Here is a 25,062-nt window from a genome sequence, read left to right as displayed (position 1 = left end):
TTGCATTGATTTGCTTGCCGGAGCGGGGGCTCGGCTTTTTTGTAGAATTATTTTTATGCGTCTGGGCGAGGCGAAACGCATTGCCATTAATAAAAATTTCCTTTGAATTTTGATTGCTTTATGTAGCCACTCCCCGCTGGTTCCGGACGCCCCCGGCTCGTTATTGTTGTCCGTGTCTCTTTGTTGATTATTTTTTATTTACTTTGTCTTGTCCTGTCCTGGCCTCCTCAACGTCGGTGTCGTGTCCTGTCGCATCCTGCCGGCCTCTCCCTAAGTGGAAATTGAAATTTTCATATTTTCATTTGGTAATTTATTTATTTCTTCGACCCTCAAATAATTTATGCAAATATTCGACGGTGGCGCGGGCTGCATATCTTAACAGTGCCAATTTGTAAAACGTTTTATTTTTTGGTTCTCCCTGGCAAGGATAATTATATAGAAATGATTTCTGTTTTCTCAATTACCTATTTGAGGTAAAGAGCTAATCAGAGGTGAGTATTTAATGGCTCGTACTCCAATGAGCTTGATTTTTAAGCAGTTTCCCTCTTCTCAAACTCAAAGAATTCTGAGCTTGTTAATTTTTAGTCCTTGCAGCCACATCTCAGACTGCTTTGACTGAATATTATCCCTTAATTAAACGCAGACCTCGCCCTGCCCTCGTTCTCTCCCACCTTGCTTATAAAGGGAATAAATTCGCCAGATGAGTGCAACAGTATATGGTTATTTGGCGTTTAAACCGCAAATTAGACGCCAAGTTTATGGGGCTCAGAGCAAAAATCGTGGAGCATCCGAGGGTTGAGGACTTGTGGTTGCATTTTTGTGCATTAAATTGCTTGATATATCGCCTTAGTTTTTCTCCGCGACTTTTCGCCCAGCTACTTTTTAGCATGGACATTTTTTTAGCATGGAGGGTCGGGTCTCCCCTTTCTTTGGCATCATCCTCGCGCGGTCCTTTGAATTATGCTTTGCGTCTTTGTCTCGTTTTAAATTTCATAATGCACATTTTATAATAATTTTTCGTCTACTTTGCTGCAATTTTGCGCAATTTTTTACCATAATTTATGTAGCTATATGAGTGTGTGCTCAGTGCGTCCTTTCCCCCAACTGGCTGGCTATAGTTACAACATTTTTGAGAAGAGAATTCGGGAGGGAAAGGGGTCTTCTGGAGGGCCGGAGTCTGTGTCGAGCGTAATGTTGAGTTATGGCAGTTTTGTAGTTTGCGAAAAACTTTTTTACGAACGCGTCTCCCTGCGTCTCACTTTTCCCTCACTCAGGGTTCGGGTATTTAGTTAAATGTTCGTAAAATTGAGTGTTGGTTATATTTTACTGGAACTTTGGCTGTCCGTTCGTCCTGCTCCGGCTATCCTCTATCGCTCTGCCGAAAATACAATCGCCTTTAATCGATTTGGCAAAACCAATAAGCAAAAACTTTTATAAATACTCAAGTTTGTTTTAGTTTTCCTCGTCCAGCATCCGCCCGGAACGAAACTCGTCCCAATATCTTTCCCTGCCAATTTGTAATTATCCATCAGAGCTTTTAACTTTACGACTTTATCAAGGGCCATTTCGTCTTTTGTTTCCCTGATGGCGCAGACGTCGGAAGCTTTAAAAGCAAGCTGGCCAAAAAGGAAAGTTGCCAATTATTAGGGCTGTAAACGTGGCAAGTTCGCCCATAAAAACTGCGTGTGAAGAATGTGTGGGCGTCGTGGCGCATAAATGCAGGCCGGACTATTAGACATTAATCAATTTGTTTTTGGCGAGAGCACTTAAAAATGCGGTCATTATATACTTAGGGGATATTAAATGTGATAACGAAGCATGTTTCTGCCGCAAATAGAATATTTTTGCAAAATAAACATTTTCATTCTGAAGGCAGACCACATGCCATCGAAAATTATCATTTAAATACTCAACATTTCAGAGATGGAAAGTACTTGAATATTATTTAAAGCCCTCGTCTGTTTTAATTTTGAACTATAAATTATCGGCAATCGATCACTTGTTTGAAGTTGGTTTTTATTGCGGCAATTCGTGCATTCCCAGCCATCCCTCAGCCGAGCTTAAAAGCCACATAAATTTCTGGTCAGTTCATTTGGCAAGTCAGTCAGCCATCCGTCTGCCGACCCAGCAAAAAGTTGAAAATTTAAAGCCAGCCAGGAGTCAGACTGTCAGGCGGAGAGCCTAACAACTAAATGGAGCTAAATGTAACGCATAGCGCAAATAAAAGCCTGAAACGCTGCCACTAAATTATGTTTGCCGTTTGGGCACAGGCACAGGCAGAGGCACAGAAAAGGATACAGAGTTTAAGAGTGAATGCGAGATGGAGGCAGATAGGCGGATGCTGCAGTTGGGAAGCACCCACGCATGCCGCCAAACTGCAGCCACAATTTGCTGCAAACTGGAAGTGGAGCACTGCAGCCCCTGGAAAGGCATACATCAAATGTGTCAAAGAGATTTGTTATGCATGACGGCGGCTGCCTTTGCCGGCAGACTGCAAAAAGTGACAGGCTTTGGGAAAAATGATGAATAAAATAATTGGACTCGGCGATACCCATGACTGGCACTGACTCCACACACTGCACCCAGCATTCATTTGCATTTTTTTGCTTTATTGAACCGAAGCATATCCAAACTTCTTCAAGATCATTGGTGGTGTACATTTGGATGAAGTTTGGAGTGGCGATGTGCTGGTAGTGTGCCTGGAACGAGTAAACCTACATGTCTTAGAAAGAAAAACAACGTCGTTTCCCCCGCAACAATAATAAAGTGAGTAAGTGGGCATGGACTGGAGAGTCGACCCTAGATCAGATTAGTCTTCTTCATTAGGTTGAGGAACTCATCCCTGCTGACCTCCCCGTCGCCGTCGGCATCGGCCTCGTCGATCATCTCTTGCAGCTCCTCGTCGGTGAGGTTCTCGCCCAGCTCCTTGGCCACTCTCTTCAGGTTCCGGAACGATATCTTACCGGTTCGATCGTCGTCAAAAAATGAGAATGCCTTGGCCATGTCCTGCTTGGAGTCCTTCTCCGCCATTTTCTGACGCATCAAGTAAAGGAAGTCATTGAAGGCAATCCTTCCGGTCTTGTCCTTGTCGATCTCATCCATCATGCGACGGATCTCCTCTTGCTTCGGCTCGAATCCCAAGGCGCGTATGGCAACGCGGAGCTCCTTGGTCTCGATAAACCCGGAGCATTGTGTGTCGAACAGATCGAAGGCCTTCTTGATGTCTATCTTCTGCTCCAGCGACAGGTCGAAGGTGGGCAGCCGCTGTTTCTTGCGCTTTGGCTTTGTGATTACCGAGACGTTCGAGTGAACGCCGCTGCCAGACAGCGCACTTCCCAGTCTATTTGATCCTCTTTCCATGATAATCCGATTACTTTTATCGCTCCGTTGTATTTATTTTGGTATCGAAAAACTTTTGTATCCCAAAAATGGGGAAAAATAAACTTTCTAGATCTACGATCTGTGAGTGTGCCCGTTGGGAGTCGACTGTGAATGGGGAGAGCGGGCTGTTTAAACTAGGAGAAGGATTGAGAGTCTCATTGCTCGACCTACTCGGATAGGTTCCGAAATAGGTACCCATCAGACCTAACACACTAGCAGTTGATGTTCTGAGCCGCTCAGAACGGCTCTGCTGAGATTTTGTCTCTAATTTAATTTAATATCCCATCTTCTTGACTATTACATTTCTGCCGTTTCTGTTTATTCATTTCAACGATTACTGGGAAAAGCCACTGGCACAATAAAATCAAAATTCATGCGCACCATATTGCTCACTGGTTTCCGCGAAATCGGAGAACCACTTGGCAGCGCTCGACCGCAAAAGCCAGAGGGCGGAGTGGCAGGTGTCAGTCAGTCTGTTAGTCTGTTAGTCGTTCCTGCCTCCAGTGCTCCCCGGCTACGTGCCACGCTCTGTTTGCTTATCGAATTTGCCTGCTGCACGGGCTGGCTAAGCCGAAAGTGGGGCTGCGGCACGTGCCGCTGGCTGCTCATGATTACAATTACAATTACACAAAGTGGGGCGGGATTTCACTCACCTGGGGGTCTCCTCCGGCGGCGCCAGAACCCAGTCCCAGGCCGCCGCTCTCCACGGCAGTCAGCGATAATTTACGATTGCGCTCCCGCTCCAGTCTCATGAGGATCTGGGCGTTCTGCTCGCAGGAGTAGGTATGCGTCTTACGCCTGCGTTCCAGACTGTACTCGTACAGGGGCCGTGTCGCGTTCGGCTGCAGTTCCAGCTGGGCCTCGTCGCCGGCGTCGCAGCTGCAGAGCGACTGGTTGGAGCGGCCCTTGCTGCGCTTCAGGGATCCGCGGTTCGAGGAAGAGGGGGTCAGGCGCTGCTCGCTCACATAGTTCGAGAAGGTGACCACGTTCCCAGAGACACCTATGAGGGAAGAAGTATTTGATCAGTTTTAAGTCTCCACCGGGGGGATACACTTTTTCAGTCTATTTTTTTCCTTCTAACCATAAAGTGTTCTGGAAGATTTTACCTTTGATCGAAATAATAAACCACAAATACTATTTAATTATATACATTCCTATTTAAATTGTGGAAACTAAATCCGAGGTTAGTCAGACGACTCAATAATGGCGTCTCTCCCCATAGTGGGGTATGAACTTTTTCAGAGTTTCAGAGAGGATTCAGAGTTTCTAATTCTTGCATGAAACATTTATACTATAATACTATACTATGATTGGTCATAATACTACTTTTATCGTTTAGAAATTTTTAAACTTATTCAAGACAATTTAATTTAATTTAAAAAATAATCAAACCTTGCTTTCCAGGAGCTATGTTTCCATTATCACGGCGAACTTGCTTGCTGCTTATTGAGTTATTTCTATTTTATTAATAGGCTTATCAAAAATTACTGACTAACTATTGTTGTAGCTTATATAAGTCACTCTAATAAGTTATTTTAGAGTTAAAAGATTCAAAAATGCTTCTCAACTCGGATCTTCTTTTGCAGCAAACTCAAGATTGTTGGTGTCAAGACTAAGTCGCGGCGAATATCTTAGAGCAAATTCAATACAGGACACTTTTTTTTCTATAAATAATACATCATTTTTCAAAAAATAAATTATGCTATTCTAAAATCTAGATGATTAATAATTTGGAAATAAAATACTTAATCTCACCTGGCGCTACTCCTTTTCGCTTAGAGGGGGAAACGTAGAATATGTCGTGCTCATCGAACTCGATGCTCCTTTGGGCCATGATGCCGTTACCGTTTCCGTTACCGTTAGAGCCTGCTGATCCGCCAGGATTACCGCCACCGCCCAGGGCTGTGGTGGCCGTGGCAGTGCTGCTGCTGGTGGTGCTAGCGGCGCTGTTGCCGCCGCTGCTCAGATTGCAGCCGTGGTCGGCGAGGGCGTGGAGCAGGGGGTGCACCTGCCGATCTCGAAGAGAATGCTGCTTGTGCAGGCCATTAGTCCGTCTTAGCTCCGTCATGTTGCGAGTGCTGGTTCTGCTTTTGGCCTTATTCCTGGAGCCGGCTTATTGTCATCACTGCTCATGAAATATTCATGCCACACTCTCGGCACTCGCGATGCTCTGCTCCCGCGTCCGCTCCCGCATTAGCATATCACTTTGATTCCGACTCTGGTGCTGGGCTCTGGGACGGGTCGCTGGCTATATTTTTAATTTTAAATTTGGCCTCTTGCTGGCTAAGCCGGCTAACGATTTCCTTGTGTCAATACAGCAAATTCGCAATCCGATTTGCCAGCTAACAGTTTCGGTTCCCGGCCCTCTCATTGCCGGGTGTGCTTCTCCAAAGTGTGCCCTACTCCCCGGCCCGCATTCTCCTGCTTTTCCGGGGGCTCCTCAGCCTTTTATTTTTTCGGGTGATTCCTTTGTTTGCCCTCTTAATAGACTGAGCTTAGTTTGTCTATAATATCTGCAAAGAGACGGCGAGAGTCGAGATTAGGCTTAGAGGACATGTGAGAGTGCTGAAAAGTCTATTCTAAATTGATTTCATTGTTTGCCGCCGTCTGGGGAGGCGGTGGATGAGGTCTTGTAAATATGTACAAATTATGGGGAGAGTTCTTTACCAATTTACCCGGGAAATATGGGGAGGAGACTCCAAGTCCTTGAGGCATCAATCAAGTATGGTTTTCTTTCTAAGAGTAGGATTCTTTCAGGGAATTGATAGAGAAAGATACATTGGCCAGAAGGAAGTCACTTCAGGAAGAAGTCACTACAAAGAGTCCTGATTGATGATTTTCCATACAATTAAAAACCCTTGAGTAAGCCAGACAACTGTCGCCAAACCAGACACCTTGGCCAATTAGCCTGCCATTGACGTATTGATTTCGGAGGCGCGTGTTGGAGCTCCTATTTTGGCCGTCTTGGAGTAACTTTAGACCAAATTGAATTGCAGCACGCTTGGCAACCAATTGGCTTCCAGTCCCCCAACGATGCCAAACTTTTCGCATAATCGATGGCAACTTTTTAATAAGCAAAAGCCGGCGAAATGAAAACAAAAGTAAAACAAATATAATATCCAGGCACGCTGGCAGGAATTCGTTCGAGGGGCAAAGAAAAAAGGAAATGGCTGACAGCTAAGCCCCCTGAAAGTATGCAATGTAATAATAACGTTAAAAGATAATGAGAATGCCGACAACAAGTGGCTTTTCTTTGTTTGTGTTTGTATTTATACTTCCAGGAGGATGGGTGTGAGTCCTTTACCCCCCGATGAAGAGTAACAAATAGGCAACTTGAGCAAACTTTCAAAAGTCAAAAGGGCCGCCCTGCGTGCGTGTGCTGGGCCGAGTGTATGTGTCTGTGTATTGGCGATATTTATCGCTTCTTAAGTATTTTTAAGAAGTTTGCCATCGCCAAGTTTCGGCGACAGGCGAACACCAGCCAGGACACCAACAAACACCAGCAAACATTTTTATCTTGGGCATATTTAGAGTGGCACTTCACTTGTCACAAGTCTCGCCGGGGAGCAAATTGTTTTGGGGTTGTTTTCGGGGCATGGTGGGCTGGGTGGCTGAATTGGTGGCACGCCCCAGTCAAACATTCTTTTCGGCACAAACTTTTGAAGGCTTTAATCAACTTGTGGCACTTAATGAGCGCCCGTAATGAGTTAATTGTTTGGCATTGTTTTGCACCTTCCGAGAGTTTCTAAGACTTTCAGATAGTTTCTAGTGTATCTCTTTATATAGTTTTTATTTTCGTAATACTTTCTTTGACTTATAAACTGTTACTAAACTTGAGACTATTTGTAGAACCCACATGTAATGAATTAACAATCTGCTTTGTTGCGTTTATGACAGCTTCAACTCGACTGGTTTAATTAATTCCTGCATTGATTTCATCCTCGAAAAGGGTTTTACTCTCAGATCGTAAAATCCCTCCACAACCTCTGTAGGGATAGCGAAAGACGAAAGGACAACGGGGCACCCAAATGAAAATCTAATTTAGAGCAACACGCACTGTGGCAGGATGAGTGTGCGAGGGAGACAGTGACACAGACAGAGACCGCCACACAAGTGATACATGGGCTGATGGCAGGCCGTAAAAGCTTCGGGCCTTTCATTTGCGTTTAAAGACCTCAAAAAGGACTTCCGCTTGCACTGGCCTACAAATTAACATGCCCCAATCTGTGACTGTCTGTTACTGGCTGGAGTGTGTGAGTATGTGAGTGTGCGGCGTGTGTGTGCCTGTGGGTGGCATGAATTATGAGTAAGGCAGCTGCAGACTTAATGGAAAATGCTCGACCCGGCCCAAGAGTCTTGGCCAAGAGCACGCAAGGCGTAAATTAGAAGAACGCAAAAAAGATACACACGAAAAAAAATGCGAAAGCTCCCACTGCGCCCACGTAATCAGGCATGTGTGAGAGTCCTCCAGAGTGTGTGTGTGTTATGTAATAAGTTGTAATGCTCGCGTTACTCATAAATTAGACACGATCTATTACGGACGGATTTATATGCATGAGGAGTCAGAGACAAGAGCGAGCCTATAACTTGATAAAGTCGCCCCGGAACGAGTGGGTGTCATTTTTAATTTTTGACACGTAGCCTTAACCAAAGCGCCCGAAACATGTGTTCTTGGCATTGAAAAAAGGACGAGGCGACATGCGAGCGTAAAATGAACAAGTATTTTAAAATTCCAATTCCGAGCAGAGTCGGAGAGAGATCGTATAATGAGTTCGCTGGCGGCGGGCCATAAATACCATTGGAGTGTGTGCCGTACACCCATAGGTGGCCCATAAAAATTTGTTTAACACGCACACGTACAGCACACACCCACCCGCCCACGTAGGACTATGCATACAGGAGCAAATCAAATTTATTTTATTCTACTTTTTTTCCCGCTTTCTGCGCAGCGTTGTCGTTTTTATGACAGCGCAGCAAATTAATAAAATTTACGTAATAAATCATTTTAGCATCAGAACACAGAGCCTCGATGCGGAGGGAGTTGAGCTCCAGCTCTGGCAGAACATGGAAATGCAGGACGAATAGGAAATGTAGTAATGTGTTGGGTAAATAAAGAGCCACGGTTCAAAGCTGTAAAGTTAACCAAATATTGCAAGAGGCGGCAAAGGCAGCTCCGGCAGCAAAAAACACTATGAAATGCGAAATAATAAAATAAACTGTTTACATATTGGTCTTAAATTGGATTTCGTTGCGGGCCGGCCTTTGTCTGGCTTTCTGGACTAAATTTATGCAATCAAAACTAGTGTCAGCCGTAATTGGATTGCTGTTTTAGAAATGTATCTAGTATCAAAAACAGCATTTAGATTATTGGTTGGGTAAATGTTTGCCAACTCCTGAAATTACTCATCCTTTCACTTCATCAAGGACGACTCTCCACTGGCCTCTAATCAATTTCAGAAAATTCCCGCCTCATTACGAAATTTATTTCCAGCGCCAGCTGCCTCTGGCTAAGCTGCCACATTTATTTAAACGAAAACTTTGGAATCCCCAGTCCCCAATGGCAGACCCCAGTCCCTAGCCAGGCTTTGGCGCATTTAGCAATCCCATTCGCAACTCATATTTTTAGACTCTGCCCTAAGTGCGTTGACTGCACTTTTGGCGCTCGCATAAAACTTTTTCGAGCTCACTGACCCCCCGAAGAACACCCCATATTTTGCCACCCGTATTTGGGTTCGCCCCCCTACAGTCAGCTGGCTTTGTGGAGCTCCGAAATCCCCGGGTTCTATTTTCTGTAATTCAGCTTGCATCCGTTTCTAAAAAGTTACGCTGCATCCGAAAATTCAAGTGGTCGGACCAAAGGCTTTTAGCTGACTTAACACCAGAAAGAGCGCAGATATGCACTGAAAGACTTACCGACTTCATTGGGGTTGGGTTTAGAGAAGAGGGTCTCTAGACTATGCTTTGCCAATCAAGCTAAGCCGATAATAAATTTCTCCCAGTGCACTAACAGCACACAAATACACTCTAATATATTGCTGCACCCCTTCCTGTGCCGGCACTTCCCCTTTTTAGTGGCCTCATAAAGCCCGAGCTTAAGCATGTCGCAAAGAAAGGGTTTCCTGCTTTTCCAGCCAAAATTTGCAAAATGTCGCGCTTGGAAGCAATGCGTGTGTGTGCCACTGTGTGTGGGTCAAACACAAGAGCAAATAGTCAAAAAAAAAATGTCCTCCGTGGAGCGCGTGACTTAAAATAAAGAAATAACTTACAGAATAGGTCGAGTCAAACAATGCGCGACATTTGCTTGAAAAATTTAACATGACTGGGATGGCAGCTCTTTGCCAACCCGCTTATATATGCAGCCGGGCGTGGCAGTCACTTTGCCAACAATGCACCGCTGTCTTGGCCAAAGCTTTTCATTTTTTAGGAGCATTAGGAAAAATAAAAGCAAAAATAAACTAACCCGATGCCACATCTCCTCTGACAGTCGTCCCCAAAAGTTAGCACTTTTCTCTAATATTTGGTCTTTGGGAATGGGAATTGGGGCTTAGAGGTCCCCAGGGCCCTTTGTTATTATTTTAGTTTATGCGCCAATGCATTTCAAGTGCATTCTGACTTACCTTGGACTCAGTTGTTCGCTTGAATGGAATTTGTGGAATTGTTTCCAGGCGACCTCTGCGAATTTCAGGTGAACCCTGCAATAGAAGAGAATTATCGAATCATGTTTAATATATTCAGCCTTTAATTTGAAACAAACAACACCTAATTGGCACAATAACAATCTTAAATTAGTGACTGTTGTTTCCGTATTTAATTATTATTTGCCCGCCGATTTCACTCGCAAAGTCAACAACTAATTTGCTTAGATGGCTAAAAAACAATGTGCACTTTAATTAAAATAATTCGTATTTGTTCTTTGGCCGACCATGCTCGGCTTTCGGCACTGTCGCTGCATAGTTGCGGGATATTAATTTGCATAATTATGGCGACCATAAAGAAATGCCGGCCACCGATTACACAAGCCACAGGCAAACAAACAAACTGGCAACAAAAACCAATGCAGTTGCCCGAGAAGAGCTCTCAAACACACACTGTCATAACTAATACAGAGTTATTTATCCCCAGGGCCCGATTTATATTACTTCCCCGCCAGCCACGATAGCGCATCTAGCTTCTAGCAGTTCGCAAAGGAGGTTACTGCTCCAAGGTCTCCGCTCCACTGCCCCACTGCAAATATATCAGTGTCAGAAAATAATAGCGCCCGTTTTCGCTTTTAATAATTTCCCCTGCCGAGCGGAGCATTTGGAGCGGAAATTGCCGCTGCTCGAGTTTTGGGGCCGGGACGTTGGGGGCCTTGAAAACAATGGTCAGGCATAGCGCTGCACTGGCGGCTGCAGGCGGTACCTCTCTAAATTATTTCAGTTTGAAGCCAGCTCGGAGATCCCCGGGGGAAAAACAACACTTTCCCGCTTTCAATCGAGTTTGTGTGTAACAGCGCCATTAAATTAATGCAATTTGGCTTTAAGGCTCGACCGGAATTGGATTTATTTCTTTGCTTAACATGCAGCTGACATTTGGCAAATGAATTAAATTGTTGTTTTTAGAGCGTTTGGATATGTGGTTAATTATTAACGACAGAGGTTAATGGCTCTGCGTTCGTTCTTGTAATTGGTTCGAGTATTGACAGGAGATATGGCGCACTAATGGCTTTGCTGAGGTTACGTGCTCTTCAGAGCTTAAATAACAAAAATCGCTATAAGGGCGTTAATATTTCAAATTTAAAATAGTTGCCCTCAGCGTGGGCCCGTTTAGTTGTCTGCACATTAAGCAGCCAAAGTTTCGACATAAATTCAAGACCCACTCCCATAAATATAACCACTTTCATCGATAGAAGCCAGGAGCATAAATATGCGCCTTGAAAACTTTCTGTTGTTTTTCCTTTGGCTTCCATTGTGATAAGCTATTGACTAAATACTTTGGCAAATTCATAAATTTCGGCATAGCGTAATAGCATAAATATTTAAAAAATGCAAAAATTTGGGAGAACAAAAATGCGCAGAGCCAAATTGAGTTGAAAAGTTTTGTCCGGACTCCGGAGATCAAGGCATGTGTTCCGGCACGATGGGGGAGGACAGAAACTTTATTGGCTTGATTTTTTGAACGTCATAAAGGCGGGAAGGACAGCAACTTGTTTAGCTTCTTTCTTATTCATGGGTATGGCTCATCAAAGCCTACTTAATGCCCAATATTGGCCGTGGCTTAAACAGTTTTGACCATTTCATGAGCTCAACTTTGTCGGGCCAGAAACTTTTCCTCCCCTACGCATTTCCTTTTCGGGATATTTATAGGGCTGCTGGCGGGGCATCCGCATTGATATTAAACAGCGGCTGGCAGCCGAAAATGTGGGCATTAATATGCAGTACCGAACTCGACCCCGTCGAGGAGCACGGAGGTGAGGCAATTAGGAAGGCCCAGGAACTCCGCTTTTCTCAGTGTAACCTCGAGAGTGGTCCACATCCTGTCTGAGGTGTTCGGTGCCATTATTACAAACGCACACACTCCTCCGAAAGAGCGGCGGCATTAGGCTTTAATAAGCCAATAAGTTTGCTCTCAGGTATCCAGAACTGCTCGGGACATCCTTATCGTCATCCTGCCGGGAGTGCATTAATATTTATGCCTATATCGGTGCGCAGGACTACTGCTTTTCTGTCCATGCGTGCGTTATAAATAAAATTAAATGTATCATTTCAGTTCAATTTTTGCTCAGCAACCAGAAAAAGGAGTTCAGCCACGATAATTCGACCTGGTTTTCGGGGATAATGAGATTGTGGGTGCGAGGAGTGACAGGGTTGGCCGGAGAAGCTCTACTTCACTTAATGATGCAGTCGTTAGCGTAGAGATCCGACACAAGGACCGGGCTCCTTGAGCCGAACTGTGGCTGGATGAGAAGTAATGTCTCATGACCGAAGCTGTAATTAGGTTTTGGGAATAACTAAGTGGAATCGGGCATGCCAACGGCAGTTCAAGGGTGGATTTACCTCTCAAGGACTCTGCCAGTGCTGCTGCCAAAGGTGCTTTAGAGCCAAGTTTTAATCAACTGGAAAATACCTATAATCTTTAAGAACATTTCAGGAAACTATGGATAATCATAGAGTGCTTAACTACATTAAAGCTTCACCGAAGTCGAGACCGTTTTTTAAGCAATCTTACTATCCTCGCCCTAACTGTCTTCCAAGTCCCCCATTATTGCCCTACTAAGTATGCTACGCTTTAGTCGCAACTCTCCCATCACCTTATCTATGCGTATGTACTATCAAATAACATCTTTGTCAAACATTTTTGTGTTACATGCACGCGACTGAAACAAAAATAATGATCAAGCCAAGTAGCGGAAGCACAGGAGCAGGGAAACAGGGTGTGGAAGGACCTAGTGTCGGAATGAAAGCGGCGGCGTATTCGTGGCTTTTCTTCCAAGGTTGGCTAGGAACAATAACAACGACCTCAACAGTTCAAAGAATTAACTCACATGCCTGGCATAATAAACATAACAGCTTCAGCCTTGGCTTTTGTTTTTGATGCCTCTACCTGGTAACTAAAGGGTATATCCAGCTGGAAAACTAGGAGTAGCTTTCGAAAGTGAAACTCGCAATCAATGTTCACCGGAAGAAAGGATCTCAATCACCCAGTCCGCGTTTCAGGGCTCGGATTGACTGATGATGGCCATTTGCTTCAAGGGGTATCCCGCAGTCTTAAGATTAATATCCTGTTTACTGCTTTATAGTATGTTTACTTTGCTGTCTTTCGCTGGCTCCATTGTTGTTTATTGTCGGCGGTTCCCCTTGGCTGCTCTCCGCTTTCGTTTGGCTGGTTAACATGCTCTGCCTCCGTGCTGCCCCGACTCCGACTCCGGCAGTAACTCCGAACAGTAACAGCCCTCCCACCCCGAAAAACAGTCAGCCTTGGGAGCCAAAGTCGTGGCAGACATGTAGGGAAATGGCAAAGCCTTGTAGCCTCTCGGCCTCGCCGGGGAAGCTCTCCAAACCGATGCACAAACAACATAATTAGTGGAGAGCTGCAGGGCGAGTCCTCCCGAAAGGGGCTTCTTCAAAGGCTGAGCTGCTAATTGAGCAGGTTGTAAGGGGACTGGGGCGAGAAGCGGCGGCGGACGGCAATCGAATTAATTTATTTCGAATTTTTCCTTCAGCCTGAACGGAAAAACTTCAATCAGTGGCCCGTACAATGTGCTCCTCGGCAAAAATTATGACTTAATGCAAGCGAAGACGCTTTTGGGCTGCCATTGCTGAGCCGGAGTTGGAAAATTAATTTCCCAAGTGCATTATTTAGCGCGGGGCGGAGCGGGCGGCGAGTTTTTCCGGTCCCAGCAGCGCATAAATCGACGTAATGGCAAATTGTACAAAAAGTGAGGAAGAAATGGGAAAAACTTGAAGCATCGCATAATGGGAGTATGATGAAAAATGAAAGCCGGGCGGGAATGTCAGAGTTCTCGAGGCTCGGAGGGGCGAGCACTTGGCTTACCGACGCTCATGGTTAATACAAAATCAAATCAGGAACAAAATATACAAATTTGGCAAGTAAATTATACATTTATCTGATGTATATGAGTTCGTTTTTTAGAGAAACAGAAGCTTTAATGCTCGCTTGACTTTAAAAAAGGTTCTCCGGATGCCCCGTCGCTCTGGCCTCTTTTTTCTGCCTGGCATGTCTCTGGTTGTCTATCTGTCGCATTGTTGGCCTTTTTTCCGGGCCCCCCCGGCTGCCTGACTGACTGACTCACTGACTGATTGTGGCAGCCATTTTGCCGGCACACAGAAACGAAAAGAGACGGATAGCGGCAGCCGGAGAGAGACAGATACACGCTCCACTTACTCGTCTCTTGGCAGGCTCATAAAATTTTATGATTTCGATCAACTCGAGTGCGGAAATTATTAAGAGTCGAATCTGTTTCAACATCCTGCCACTCCATCTCCCTCAGTCTCACTTTTTGTAGGCCCAGCCCTACATTTTCACATTCACATGGATATCCCTGTAGCCGCACAACACAGTTCAGGGCAATATTTTTACTTTCTTTAAAGCAGGCGTTTGGTATTTGAATTTCCAAAAACTTTCATCTTATGAAGGTAACCTAATGTTCTCATGGTTTTCTGGGGAACGTTTGAATAAAAAGCCTTCAAGATACTATGCACACTTTCAGATAGTTGCTATTTGAGTTACCTCTCCTGTGTGTGCATGGAGCTACATAATTTCATATGGAAACTGTCAGAGGGGGAGGGCGCTTGTGAGGCTTCGCGTAAAGTGCGCAGCCCATAAACTTCATTTCACGATTGCCGCCCGAAGTCTGTGGAGTGCCAGCCATTTTAATTTATATTGTAGCCATGTTAAAGTTCAACAATAATAAAAACCCCGCCGCAGGAGAAGGCGGAGCATGTGTGCTCCGTCGGTTCTGCAACGCACCTCGCCATTATCCAGAGTGCTACCTGGAAAGTGCGTTTTTATCTGTTTGGCAGCTGGAAGTGGAAACCAGGTTACAGAGAAAACTTTTTTGTATCTCCAGGGCTGGGGTGAGGGTACACGGAGAAACAGTGGCTGCCAAAAATAGCTAGCTCCTCTCGAAATAAAAAGCTCGGCAGACACATCTGCTTGACTTAATTTTGACACCCCCACCAATGTAAGCGGTTATCGTATTTAAAAACCTATTAATAGTCCGGCAGACGCGTGAGGCCGAAAACAGTTAAAGCAGAAAACCCAATCCTCCAATGCGGGGGCATATTTTTAACCCTTATCCAGTCGGCCTCACTCGAAAGCACACTTCCTCTGAAGCGCATTTAGTGAAATGACCGCAAAAGTTATTTTTAAAATCATTTTCGAACGAACACACGCACCGGTGTGGGGGCGGGCGGAAAGTTCGGGCCAAAGATAAGCAAGGAGCAGCTGTAAAAAGCACATAAACATGCGTGTCGAGTTGGGTTGGGATGCCCGGGTCGCTGGGGGTTCAGTTTCCAGTTTCGGGTCAGTGCGAGACCAGCCACGCCCGTTCCACCGGCCTTGTTTTGTGTACTTTTCACTTTCGCTGCCTGTTGTGCTTGGGTGTTGTTTTGCTTTTGGATTTTTTGTTGTTGGTGATACTTTGGAGCTACTTAAGCCGTTTTGAATTTTTTATGAGCCTCCTCTCCCGCTCATAATGTTCTTCGTGTGTATTGATATAAATGCTTATGCCTGCCCAGGTGGGGCTGCAACATCATGTACTTGATGAGGCTGCTCGTATGCTTTCGACTCGCCAACAATTATTTATTATTTATTTAATGGCGTTATCGTAGATAATTTCCCATTAAGTAATTCCCTTATTAGAGCCAAGTGTTGCATCCTTTCATGTTTTGATAAATTGAATTGTTTATCGCCGTTGCTGAAAGCTTTCCCGGACCTGCCTGCCACCTGTCAACTTTTTAATATTCCCTCTACCTGCATTTCTCGAGCGACTGACTGTATGATATGGGCTCATCAAATATTAATACTGGTTGGCTTACATCTTACGAGTTGGAATAAAGATGTGCATTATTGATTGGGTTTGTCGCCAAGAGCACTTGTCGCTCACCAAAAGCTTTTACTTTTGATTTGTCTTTCCCGAGAAAATGTTTGAAAAAAACGCACAAATATTGCGTATTGCGAAGTTTGAGTTGAACCCGAAAAAAAATGTTAGAACAATTACTGAATTGGTTCTCCCTGGATTGGTTTGTAGTGGCCCTGTGCGCATACAATATTAATTCCTTTTCGCATTTCGTGGTAGCCCCTACATTTCATAAATATTCCATATTTCCTCCATGTATATTCAAGCTGTCCTCGTTTCATTTCGCGTTCGTTTTGAGTTATGCATTGTTTCGCACATTTGGCGCGTCGATTTATTTACGGCGTCCATAAATTGCGTGGGTGTGGTGGCCGGTGCGCTGTTGGCTGCCGGCTGGTGGCTGGTAATGTGTGTCCTGTACCATATTCCGTGTCCTGTGGCAGGACCCTGTCACGTGTTGCATCACCCGCGCACAGCAGTTGGCATATTATTCATTTTTATTATATTTTGTCGCCTTAACGACCATAAATTGCATTAAAAATGCTGTCATTGAATATGCTTTGCGTAATGGTCAGGTGGTGGAGGTTGTGGAAGTACGGCGGAATTGTAGCTACGGTGTTGCAGTGGCACTCCCTCTAACCGCTCTTTGGCCCAGTAATTTATGGCCAAAATTTAAATGTAAAGACACATATATTAATGTTGCCACGGATCAGAGCAAAACCCATCAGCGCTGACAGCGGAAGTGCTGCACATTCAGCCGTGAAATATTTAAAATTCATTTTTTCCAGGGCCGGGGACCGCCTGTTTTTATTGTCGCCGTCTTGGCCGCCCAGCTCGATTTTATGGCGCCCAGAATTGAATAAGGGATAAGGGAGTTAAGTATAGGCAATCCCATATTCCCCCCGAAATGTGTCCCAGACGTCAGAAATATTTTAGAATGTATTCCAAAGCCGAAATGCCAAAAGTTTCGCCCACCGAGTCTGGAGTCTGGAGTCTCAAGTTGAAGAAGCCCAAATGAGAGTGGTGGGGGTGGGGCGGGTGTGAAAAAAATGTGTAACTTAACCCGCATCAAGAATTTGTCACGATTTGTAGTCATCGTCATCGTGCCTTCTTCTGGCCTGTCTCCCCAACTTGCCAGCTATGAAAAATGACCAAATCCAACGCTGCGTATACGTAATGCGCCCCTAGGAGCCCTTCAGCCCCGTGACAATTGTGTGGTTAGATTCTTCTTTCACTTTTTTGGCTGGCTCCCTCATCTTGGCGCTCCAGGACTCGCAGCAGCGACTCCTTCACACATCGTTTGTCACATTGTTCGCAGCTAGATGCGAAATCTTTCCCCCAGTGTTTGATATTGTTGTTTTTCGGGGCAATGCCATTACTATTTGCCATTGTCAGTGTTTGTTTGTTGTCGAATATTTGTTGGGATTTTTCATCTCACTATAGTTTGCTTTTTGCACATTAGTGTGGGCGTGTCAACTGTAATCAATTTCTCTCTTCAGGGGCAGCAGGTGTCTCAAGAATTTTCATTGCGAGGCATCCGCTGAGTGCTTTCGTTTTCGCCTTTCCGTTTTATTCTTGCGACCACACTGCGGGGTACACGCCTTTCACCAATATTGGTTGCGAAGCGACGTCTTCAAACTTTGGTATTGTAAATGGAAATTTTACAAATTTAATTACCAGAAGACAATGGCTGAGAAGATTGCAAAACGCGAAAATCAGCGTGCATATATTTTCCGGCACACAGTGCGTATGATTGACATTAAAACATTAATTATGCAAAGCGCATGAGAACTTTTTGTTGAATTGTGTTCGCTGTTAGGAGAGTTCCCAGCCTGCACTCTTTCTTGGCTTAACTTCGTGACGCTTTCTGGAATACACTGCGAGAACTGTAATAGCTAAGTGCCACGAATGTACTTTGTCTGTAGCTTGTAACAGACTCTGAATTTATTCAACTATTTTCTTCAAGTGTGCAGCAGCCAGCAAACTTTGAACGAGTTCCCAGCTCTTTCTGCTAGGGCCACATGTCGTATGCGCAATGTCAGCATTGTTGGCAACGGAACGACGAGGGCGTGGCAACGAAAGTCAAGTTTTTAATTGTTTTCGCGAATTGATTTAAAAAGCTTGTTGCGCAGCAACTTGTTTGCCTCGAACTTCATTAATATGTCAGAGTTTCGGTGTCGGCCAAGGACTGCTGCCACGAGTCTGCTAAATGGCCCCGCCGTTGCCAGCTCCCAGTAATCAAAAGCAGCAGCGAGCTGGGAGATTCGCGGAAAACCAAACTGCGACAGCAACTGATGAAAAGCTTGATTGACAGACGAGGGAAATCGAGGGGACCGAGGGAGAATGTGGCCACGGAAAGGGCATTACGACAAACTCTTTGCCGGCTCGCTTTGGCATATTTTATTTATGAGAAGATTCGGGCCGAAGGTCCTTGCTGAGGCTGATTGCGGCCCGTCCTTGCCCGCTGCTCTTTCCCGGCGCGAGTTTCAATTAAATGCACGGATTTTTCAGCCGCTCACCGCGCCCTCCCTTTAATTATTTACTGTTTCGGCACGAAAGTGGGCGAGAAAACATGCAGTGGGTGTGGCATTTAATTGTCGACACAAGAGCGAAATAATTTTCATATCAGCTTAAGTTGTTTGCTCCGTTGTCTGCCCAATCGAGCATCCTTAAGAAGGGGCGGGCAATGAGTTCAACTGTTTAATTAAGGAAGGAGGACTCCGCCCACTACTGACGGCATCCTGGGGTGTGGTTTTTGGCCAGGCGGCTTGGGGGTCTCAGGTGTTTATTAATGAATTTTAAATCCAATGCGGTGCAGTGGAACTTATCTGCTGAGCAGCTTTCCCCAAGTGAGCAGACCTTGTGGTTTTCTGGAATCCTTCAAAGAATCCTGCGGCTGCATAAGTACTTACTCGGATTTTTCAGATCCGATCAGTCAGTCTTTTCTTCCCACAACTCACCTTAAGTCGGGAAATCGAAGTCGCTGACAACGACGGCACTTTATAGCTGTCACAGGAACTGTTAGTTAGCAGTCCCCACTTCTCTCCTCAATTAGCTCAATTAAATTTGAAAAACCCCAGTCACTCACACACAATGACAACTGACCTAAATGTTGGGGCAAAGTTTGCAGGCCCAGAGTTTGATCCTTCCCCACTAAACCCTCCCTAAACCAGCACTGTCCCGAAACTTGACTTGACCGAAAAACGAAAATTGTGTAAGCATTTTGAGGGCATGAAATATTCATAAGTTGCAAATTAAAATTTCATAAGGTAAATGAAACAGGGGAAGGACATTTAACGTGCGACATTCAAATTTTAATAAACTCAATTATGCAGCACGGGCCCCAGAAACCCTTGCCCTGGCCATCTTCTTCGAATTCTGACCAAAAGAGTGAGCCGAATTCAATTTCTACTGTCTGCACTTGGCTGACTTCAATTAAACGGGCCGGCCCGAGTTGACCGGCCAATCAAAGTGTCAAAAGTTAATGCGGCTCCGCCTCAGACCACTTGAGCCTTCACATGGACGGAACCAGACGGAATAAAATGCAACACGGATGCGAAGCCTTTCGTGTCCATTTCGTCGGCCATTTTGTAATAAATTCCTGAAAATTCCCCTTGTTCCCCATGCCGTTGGTGTTTGCCGTTTCCGGTTTGGCACTTTTGTGCAAAAGTGTGCGAGTTTTCATCCGCTTGTCACACACTCTCCGGCAACTTGCTTGGCTTAGACACAGCCAACTTTTGTTTATGATTTCCATGCGCCAGCCACGCCCCTTCCGCCAGTTCCCCGCCCCTGGTTCACTTTGCATAAATTGCTGAATGTCGTCCTTGGCAGCAAGAAATCAAAAATGAAACAAAAGCAGGAGAGTGGAGAGCCTCTGACTCTGTTATTGCTGGAAAATTTTTATTTATCTTATAATTATGTAAATGAGAGGGGAGTGGAGTGGAGGGCAGGGGAGTGTGTGTTGACTGCTACCCACAAAATGTTGTTTTGCATATTTTCACGAGCCGGGGAGAGGGCGTCAAATTAGACACGCCCTGCTGGGGAAAATACTGAAAAAATCTTTGAAATACAAGAAAAACGAGAGCAGAGTCAAAGATTTCCCGGAAACCTGCAAATCAATCAGAGGAGGTTCCCTTTTCGTTTCCTTTCCGACTACGCCCCTGTTTTGTTTTCCATTTTCCGTTTGTTTCCTGAGTGGCTTCTGTTTTGGCTGACCCGCGGTGGAAAAACAAACAATTATTATGCCCAAACACAACCACACATAAATATGCTTTATTCTCCGCCAAGTGTCGCCAGTTTTCCGTCGGTTTCTTTCAATTACCCGAACTCCAATTACCCCCCGGGGATGCTGCTCTCATACATATGCATTAGCAAATTAATTAGGGCCAGGCCAGTCCTGATTAGCCGGTCAAGGCTTTTGTCAATCCAAACATTAACTGCCAAAGGGAAGCCGGCCAAATGGAATTTGAAATGCAAATGCAAGAAGACGAAACAACAAACTGGGAAATCGGAAAATCGGAAAACCGAAATGACAAAGTCATTGGGGAAATCCAGTTCCGAAAATTGGCCCAATATGTGCAAAATGTTTCTCCTCTCGCTGCGGTCCTTTCACTCTAATATTTTGTCAGCTTTATTTTCTTGACTTTGCCTTCTTCTGTTTTCTTTTATCTGCAGACATTGCCAGTTTGATTTTTCTTTAAATTAGGAAGCATTTTATTCTGCAGTGTCCTTCTTTGTGGCATGTCGTGTTTATGGGATTTTGCTTCTTTTCGGCTCCTACTTTCCGGGCTCTCGCCCTCTGCTCTGCCGTCCTTGCCGAAACATTTTATTTCATGTTGTATTTTCTGCGAAATAAGATATTTATTTGCCTCTAAGTCGCAGCCTTTCTGGCTTTCCTTTTCCAAATTGACAAATAAATAGCCCCTCGTTCTTGCTGTTTCTCTGGCAGGGTTTTTCTGGACTTTCCCGGCCGGACAAATCAATTGTGCTTCCCTGGGCAGAGCTTAGCAGAGCCGAGGCAGTGGGCTTTCCCTTTGTCTGGACACTCTTCCAGGGACTCGGGCCAGGGACAGGGACTGAAAATTAATTTTGCATAATGTGCGGAATAGTGAAAAAAGGGAAACCCATACGAGAAGCCAAAACGTGTGTGGTACATTCGTTTTTTGTCCGAGCCTCTCAAGGTATTACTGAAAATTAATGAGGAATAAAAGGTATTCTTTTGGATAAGTCTAGGCTCTCAATCTAAGAGGATGCAATGCCAACTGAGAGCATTTGAAACCCTTTCTGGATTCAAATTAAATATGCACTTTGAGTCCCCCAGAAGTCCCAGAACTTTTGCTGTTCATATTTCACTCATTTAAGAATCCTTTCCGCGGACGCTTTATCATTCGCTGGCAGGCACTGGCTCTCGTTGAAAATGCAATAATTCTTCCCCTCGAATGCTCGCAGAGCCCCAAATAATTATCGCTTAATGATGTGCAATGGAGGCAGAAGCCGAAGAGGGCCGCGAGAATCCTCCAGCGAAGACCGGCGACCGCCAGAATAAATTTCACGTTTTTGGCACTGCTTCCATGTAAAATCTCAGTTCAACGAACCCGCTCGTCCGACCACTTGCATTCAATGTTTTCGTGTACATTTATTTGTTTATTTATTGCAGCCAAGCATTAAAGCAGTCAAGCAGCCCCAGCAGTAGCCGCCGGCCAAAACGGCGAATTGAATTTGGCTCGCATATAAATTAAATTTCTCAAGTCGGACTGCATGACTACATGATTTCCATCAGCAGCAAACGGCGACTGTTGGCCCGTAATTGAAATGTGATTTATGGTCATTATTTAAAGCGGATCGCGATTCGCGGGTCCCTCGAAAAAAGCTCAATTAGAGCTCCAATTAATTTATTTGCTCAACAAGCCATGTTTGGCCGCAAACTCATTAACTTGTCACATGTAATCAGTGTCCAGTTTGTCGAGCTCCAGCTCCCAAAAAAAAAAGCACGCCCTAAAGTGGAAGGAGGACTAAAAACTGGAAACTAAAATTGAAACTAACTGACCAGCGACAAGCAAGGACATTGGACATGGGATCCAGACACGGACATGAAAATGGAGACTGTTCAAACTTTGCCACGAGGTTGCAGGCGCCCAACTTTTAAGTGAGTGACTTATTTTTTGTCTGCCCTGCCTCTTCTCTGGCTTTAAGGGCGAGCTGGAAGCTTGAGATGTGGAACTTTTAAATCGATGCTCTGCGAAAGTGGCAGCGTCATGGTGGCTCAGCCCCAGTCGCCCCCGACTGCCCGGCCCTGACTTAATTGAGCCGGAGAATGCCGACCAGGTTAAGCTGCACGGCTTAATTAAAGTTGAAAACAAGCGATGATGTAAGCGATGATATTTTATGAAAGAAAGGCAACATTTTCAGTCATGAAGTATAGATTTTATCGTTCGCTTTTGTCAGGTATTTTAAATTTTTCACTGCACTTTTTTTTATGTTAAGATGAGGAATCTAAGAAGTGCCTTCCACCGCCTGAAAACTGACACGTGTAAGTGGCGACTTCGCTGGTGGATGGCTGAGAGGCTTCGTTAGCCGGACTGGGACAAAAAAGATTGCCTTGTCATCGGCATCCAGTTCATCATCATCAGCGAAAGGAGGGACACTCTAGTGCCAGCATCGCATGACCACAAAATTTAACCCGTCCAAGGATAATTTTGTCAAAATGCAACGTTCGATATTGGAGAGCCGAGGATGGGGCCACTGCCTTTGAGCAGTATGTGTGTGGGTGGGAGGATGTATGTCTGTATGTGCTGCATATTAATGGCGTGATTTGCATTTGAATATGCGGCCAGCATGGCGTCGAACTTCCTCTGGCTCACATTTTGTCCTGGCCTCGCAGTCGGTCCTGGCTGGTTCTGGCCCCCGCACACATTACCCGGCCGGCTGCCACCCACTTCTTCCTTGTTATTGTGGTGGTTGGCTGTGCATATTGCGCTTGCAATTTTCACACGTTGATAAACTTGTTTCAACGTCGAGCAGTCATCGGAACGGCAATAGCCGTAGCACGGCGAGAAAACCAATGATTAAAAAATTATTCACTTTTTTAATAAACAGAATGCGAAAAGTGGCACTGGTGCATTTCACAAAATTACCGAAAAGCGAACTAAAAAGCAATTTAATTGTGTTTTTGAAAGCAATCCGCACTTTTTCCCCGTGCACCTGCAACAAATGAGCTTTCTGTTGTTGCACCTGGCTTCGCTCTTGTTCACTTTTCGGTTGCATTCGGCTTGCCGCGCTTATTGCTGTCTGACTGCATCTGCATCCTGTATGCTGTCCTTCGCTCCAAACCTGCTTTTTTTTTATCAAATGCTTTTAATTGGCAATGAAAAAAGGGATGCAGAGTGCTGGAGCTATAAAGCGAACCGTCCGTTGTTACGCAGCCAAGAATTGTTGCATAATCCGGGGGTCCTTGTTGTATCAGTTGCCATTGTACTCTCATGTCCTGGTTTGGCGCCTAATTGCATTGCTTTGTTGTTTATGTGCATTATTGGAGCTCTAGCTTTGGTTGGATCTGCACGTCCTTCCCGGTTCTCCTTTATCATTTCCCCAACCATCTTTGCTCTCTGATTGCGAATTTTTCCGTGCGGCGGACAAATTGGAAACGGGGAAGCGATCGAATGCGATTATTGCCAAACATCGTTAATGCCACTAATTGTTGAAACGTTGGTGAGTGGCAAGAGTGATGCAAATGAGTTGAAAACTGAGGTTGTTTCCCGGCTTTGTGTTCCAAAATTGAGGTATTCTGCAAAGTTTTAGTCTGAAGTGTGGGTTTGATTTTGGGAAATTCGGGGTGGATCTTTTAGTTTGAAAATTTAAATCAATAAACACTCTCTTAAAATGCTTATATTTTGACTTCTAAACCAACTAATATTGCCACAACGACCTGGCCATTAAGTCATTGCAATTCATCAGCTCGAATCGGTTAACGTATTGAGCTCCATCACAGGCTCCATCTTCCCTGAGAAGCCCCATGCTGAGTGTCCTTATTGTCCTTTTCACGGCGGTGGAACAAAGACAATTCATCAGGTCCGTGGAGAGAGCCCTACCGATGAGAAGTCCCACTCACCCGCTGTGACTTTTGGTTACTTTCCTTTTTTCGGCTGCCCGCAGGTGAGGTGCTCAATAAACAGCATAATGACTATCGCTGACCGCAGGCACTGCGACGAAGAGCAGGTCGAAGGTCGCCGGCGGGGGCAAGTGCGGCCAGCTGGGTGCCATAACTCATGACAAAGAAATTACGGAGCGCGGGCAATAAAAAAGTTTCGGCCGGGACTGAGGCGCCATTATCATTGGGCATATTAAAACTTTTGATGTTGCTCAAATTATTTCGGGAAATTGATGCCCAAGGATTAACTTTGCCGAGAGACAGAGGACACGGGACACGGACCAACGCTGAGCGCGACAGGAGAAAAAGTTAAAGAAATATAATAAAAGACATAGCGGCCACATCAAACAGGAGACCGCTGGGAGGCCACACCTCCGCCAAACGTGATGCCTCAGTCGGGGATAATGGTCATCATCACGATCCCACTGATGATGATGGCGGGAGGGGCCTCATGATGGATTCCTTTGGCTTTCGCTTTTGTGGTTTGTGTGCGGTTTAGGAACTTCACGGTGGCAACGCTTTTTGCGTTCAATTTCATGTCACATGCACTCGCATCAACAACTATTAGTGCTCAAAATAAGGCCTCAACCAACCACACAGCCTTGTTTTCCCTTGCATTTAAATTTAAGATATCTTTAAGAGTTTGAAATGATAATGTGGAATGTCTATTTGCCCCGCAAACATTCCCCCTATTCTCCGAGTGCAGGCTCCCACATAGTTTTCTACTCCCGAGACCGACTCTCGACTACTCATCAGCTGCAAGCCATTCGCGTAACTTTTCCACCCAAAAAAAAAAATCTGAAGGGAATGCCCGGAAAACTCACGAAAAACTCATGGAGAGGGACAGAGGCAAAGGCCGAGAGTCATATACATTGCAAAGAAGTTTTCATTTCCCGAAGCTGCCGCAGGACATTATTTCTTGGAGGTGGTGCTCTCACAAGCCGTCACTTTTTAGGGG

At 45.1% G+C, this 25,062-nt stretch overlaps 2 protein-coding genes across 5 annotated transcripts in view; both read right to left on the bottom strand.

The window, feature by feature from the left end:
- Nucleotides 1-25,062, bottom strand: part of LOC108123739 (uncharacterized) — a 107,770-nt gene that overhangs the window by 40,136 nt on the left and 42,572 nt on the right. For 3 of the 4 annotated variants that reach the window (XM_070276769.1, XM_043213701.2, XM_070276770.1), the window contains 3 exons: nt 9,999-10,073; nt 5,137-5,894; nt 4,035-4,381 (listed from right to left, as the gene is read on the bottom strand). In XM_070276769.1, coding sequence (XP_070132870.1) covers nt 4,035-4,381; nt 5,137-5,449 — 660 coding nt within the window. In that variant the 5' untranslated portion in view covers nt 5,450-5,894; nt 9,999-10,073. Of the gene's footprint in view, nt 1-4,034; nt 4,382-5,136; nt 5,895-9,998; nt 10,074-25,062 lie in introns of those variants that run through there. The other variant, XM_070276771.1, reaches the window with a different exon arrangement.
- On the bottom strand, nt 2,589-3,504 carry LOC108123741 (uncharacterized). The gene has a single exon (XM_017239035.3). It carries the CDS (start codon nt 3,358-3,360, stop codon nt 2,800-2,802), a length of 561 nt encoding a protein of 186 aa, XP_017094524.1. The 5' UTR covers nt 3,361-3,504; the 3' UTR covers nt 2,589-2,799.

Source organism: Drosophila bipectinata, chromosome 2L (genome assembly GCF_030179905.1).
Source record: "Drosophila bipectinata strain 14024-0381.07 chromosome 2L, DbipHiC1v2, whole genome shotgun sequence".
NCBI lineage: Eukaryota > Metazoa > Arthropoda > Insecta > Diptera > Drosophilidae > Drosophila > Drosophila bipectinata.
The sequence above is the reverse complement of the archived record's forward strand: the minus strand, read 5'-3'. Positions and strand labels throughout refer to the sequence as shown.

Excerpts from the sequence above, each read along its gene's own strand:
- LOC108123741 (XM_017239035.3), bottom strand. The coding sequence starts at position 3,360 with ATGGAAAGAGGATCAAATAGACTGGGAAGTGCGCTGTCTGGCAGCGGC.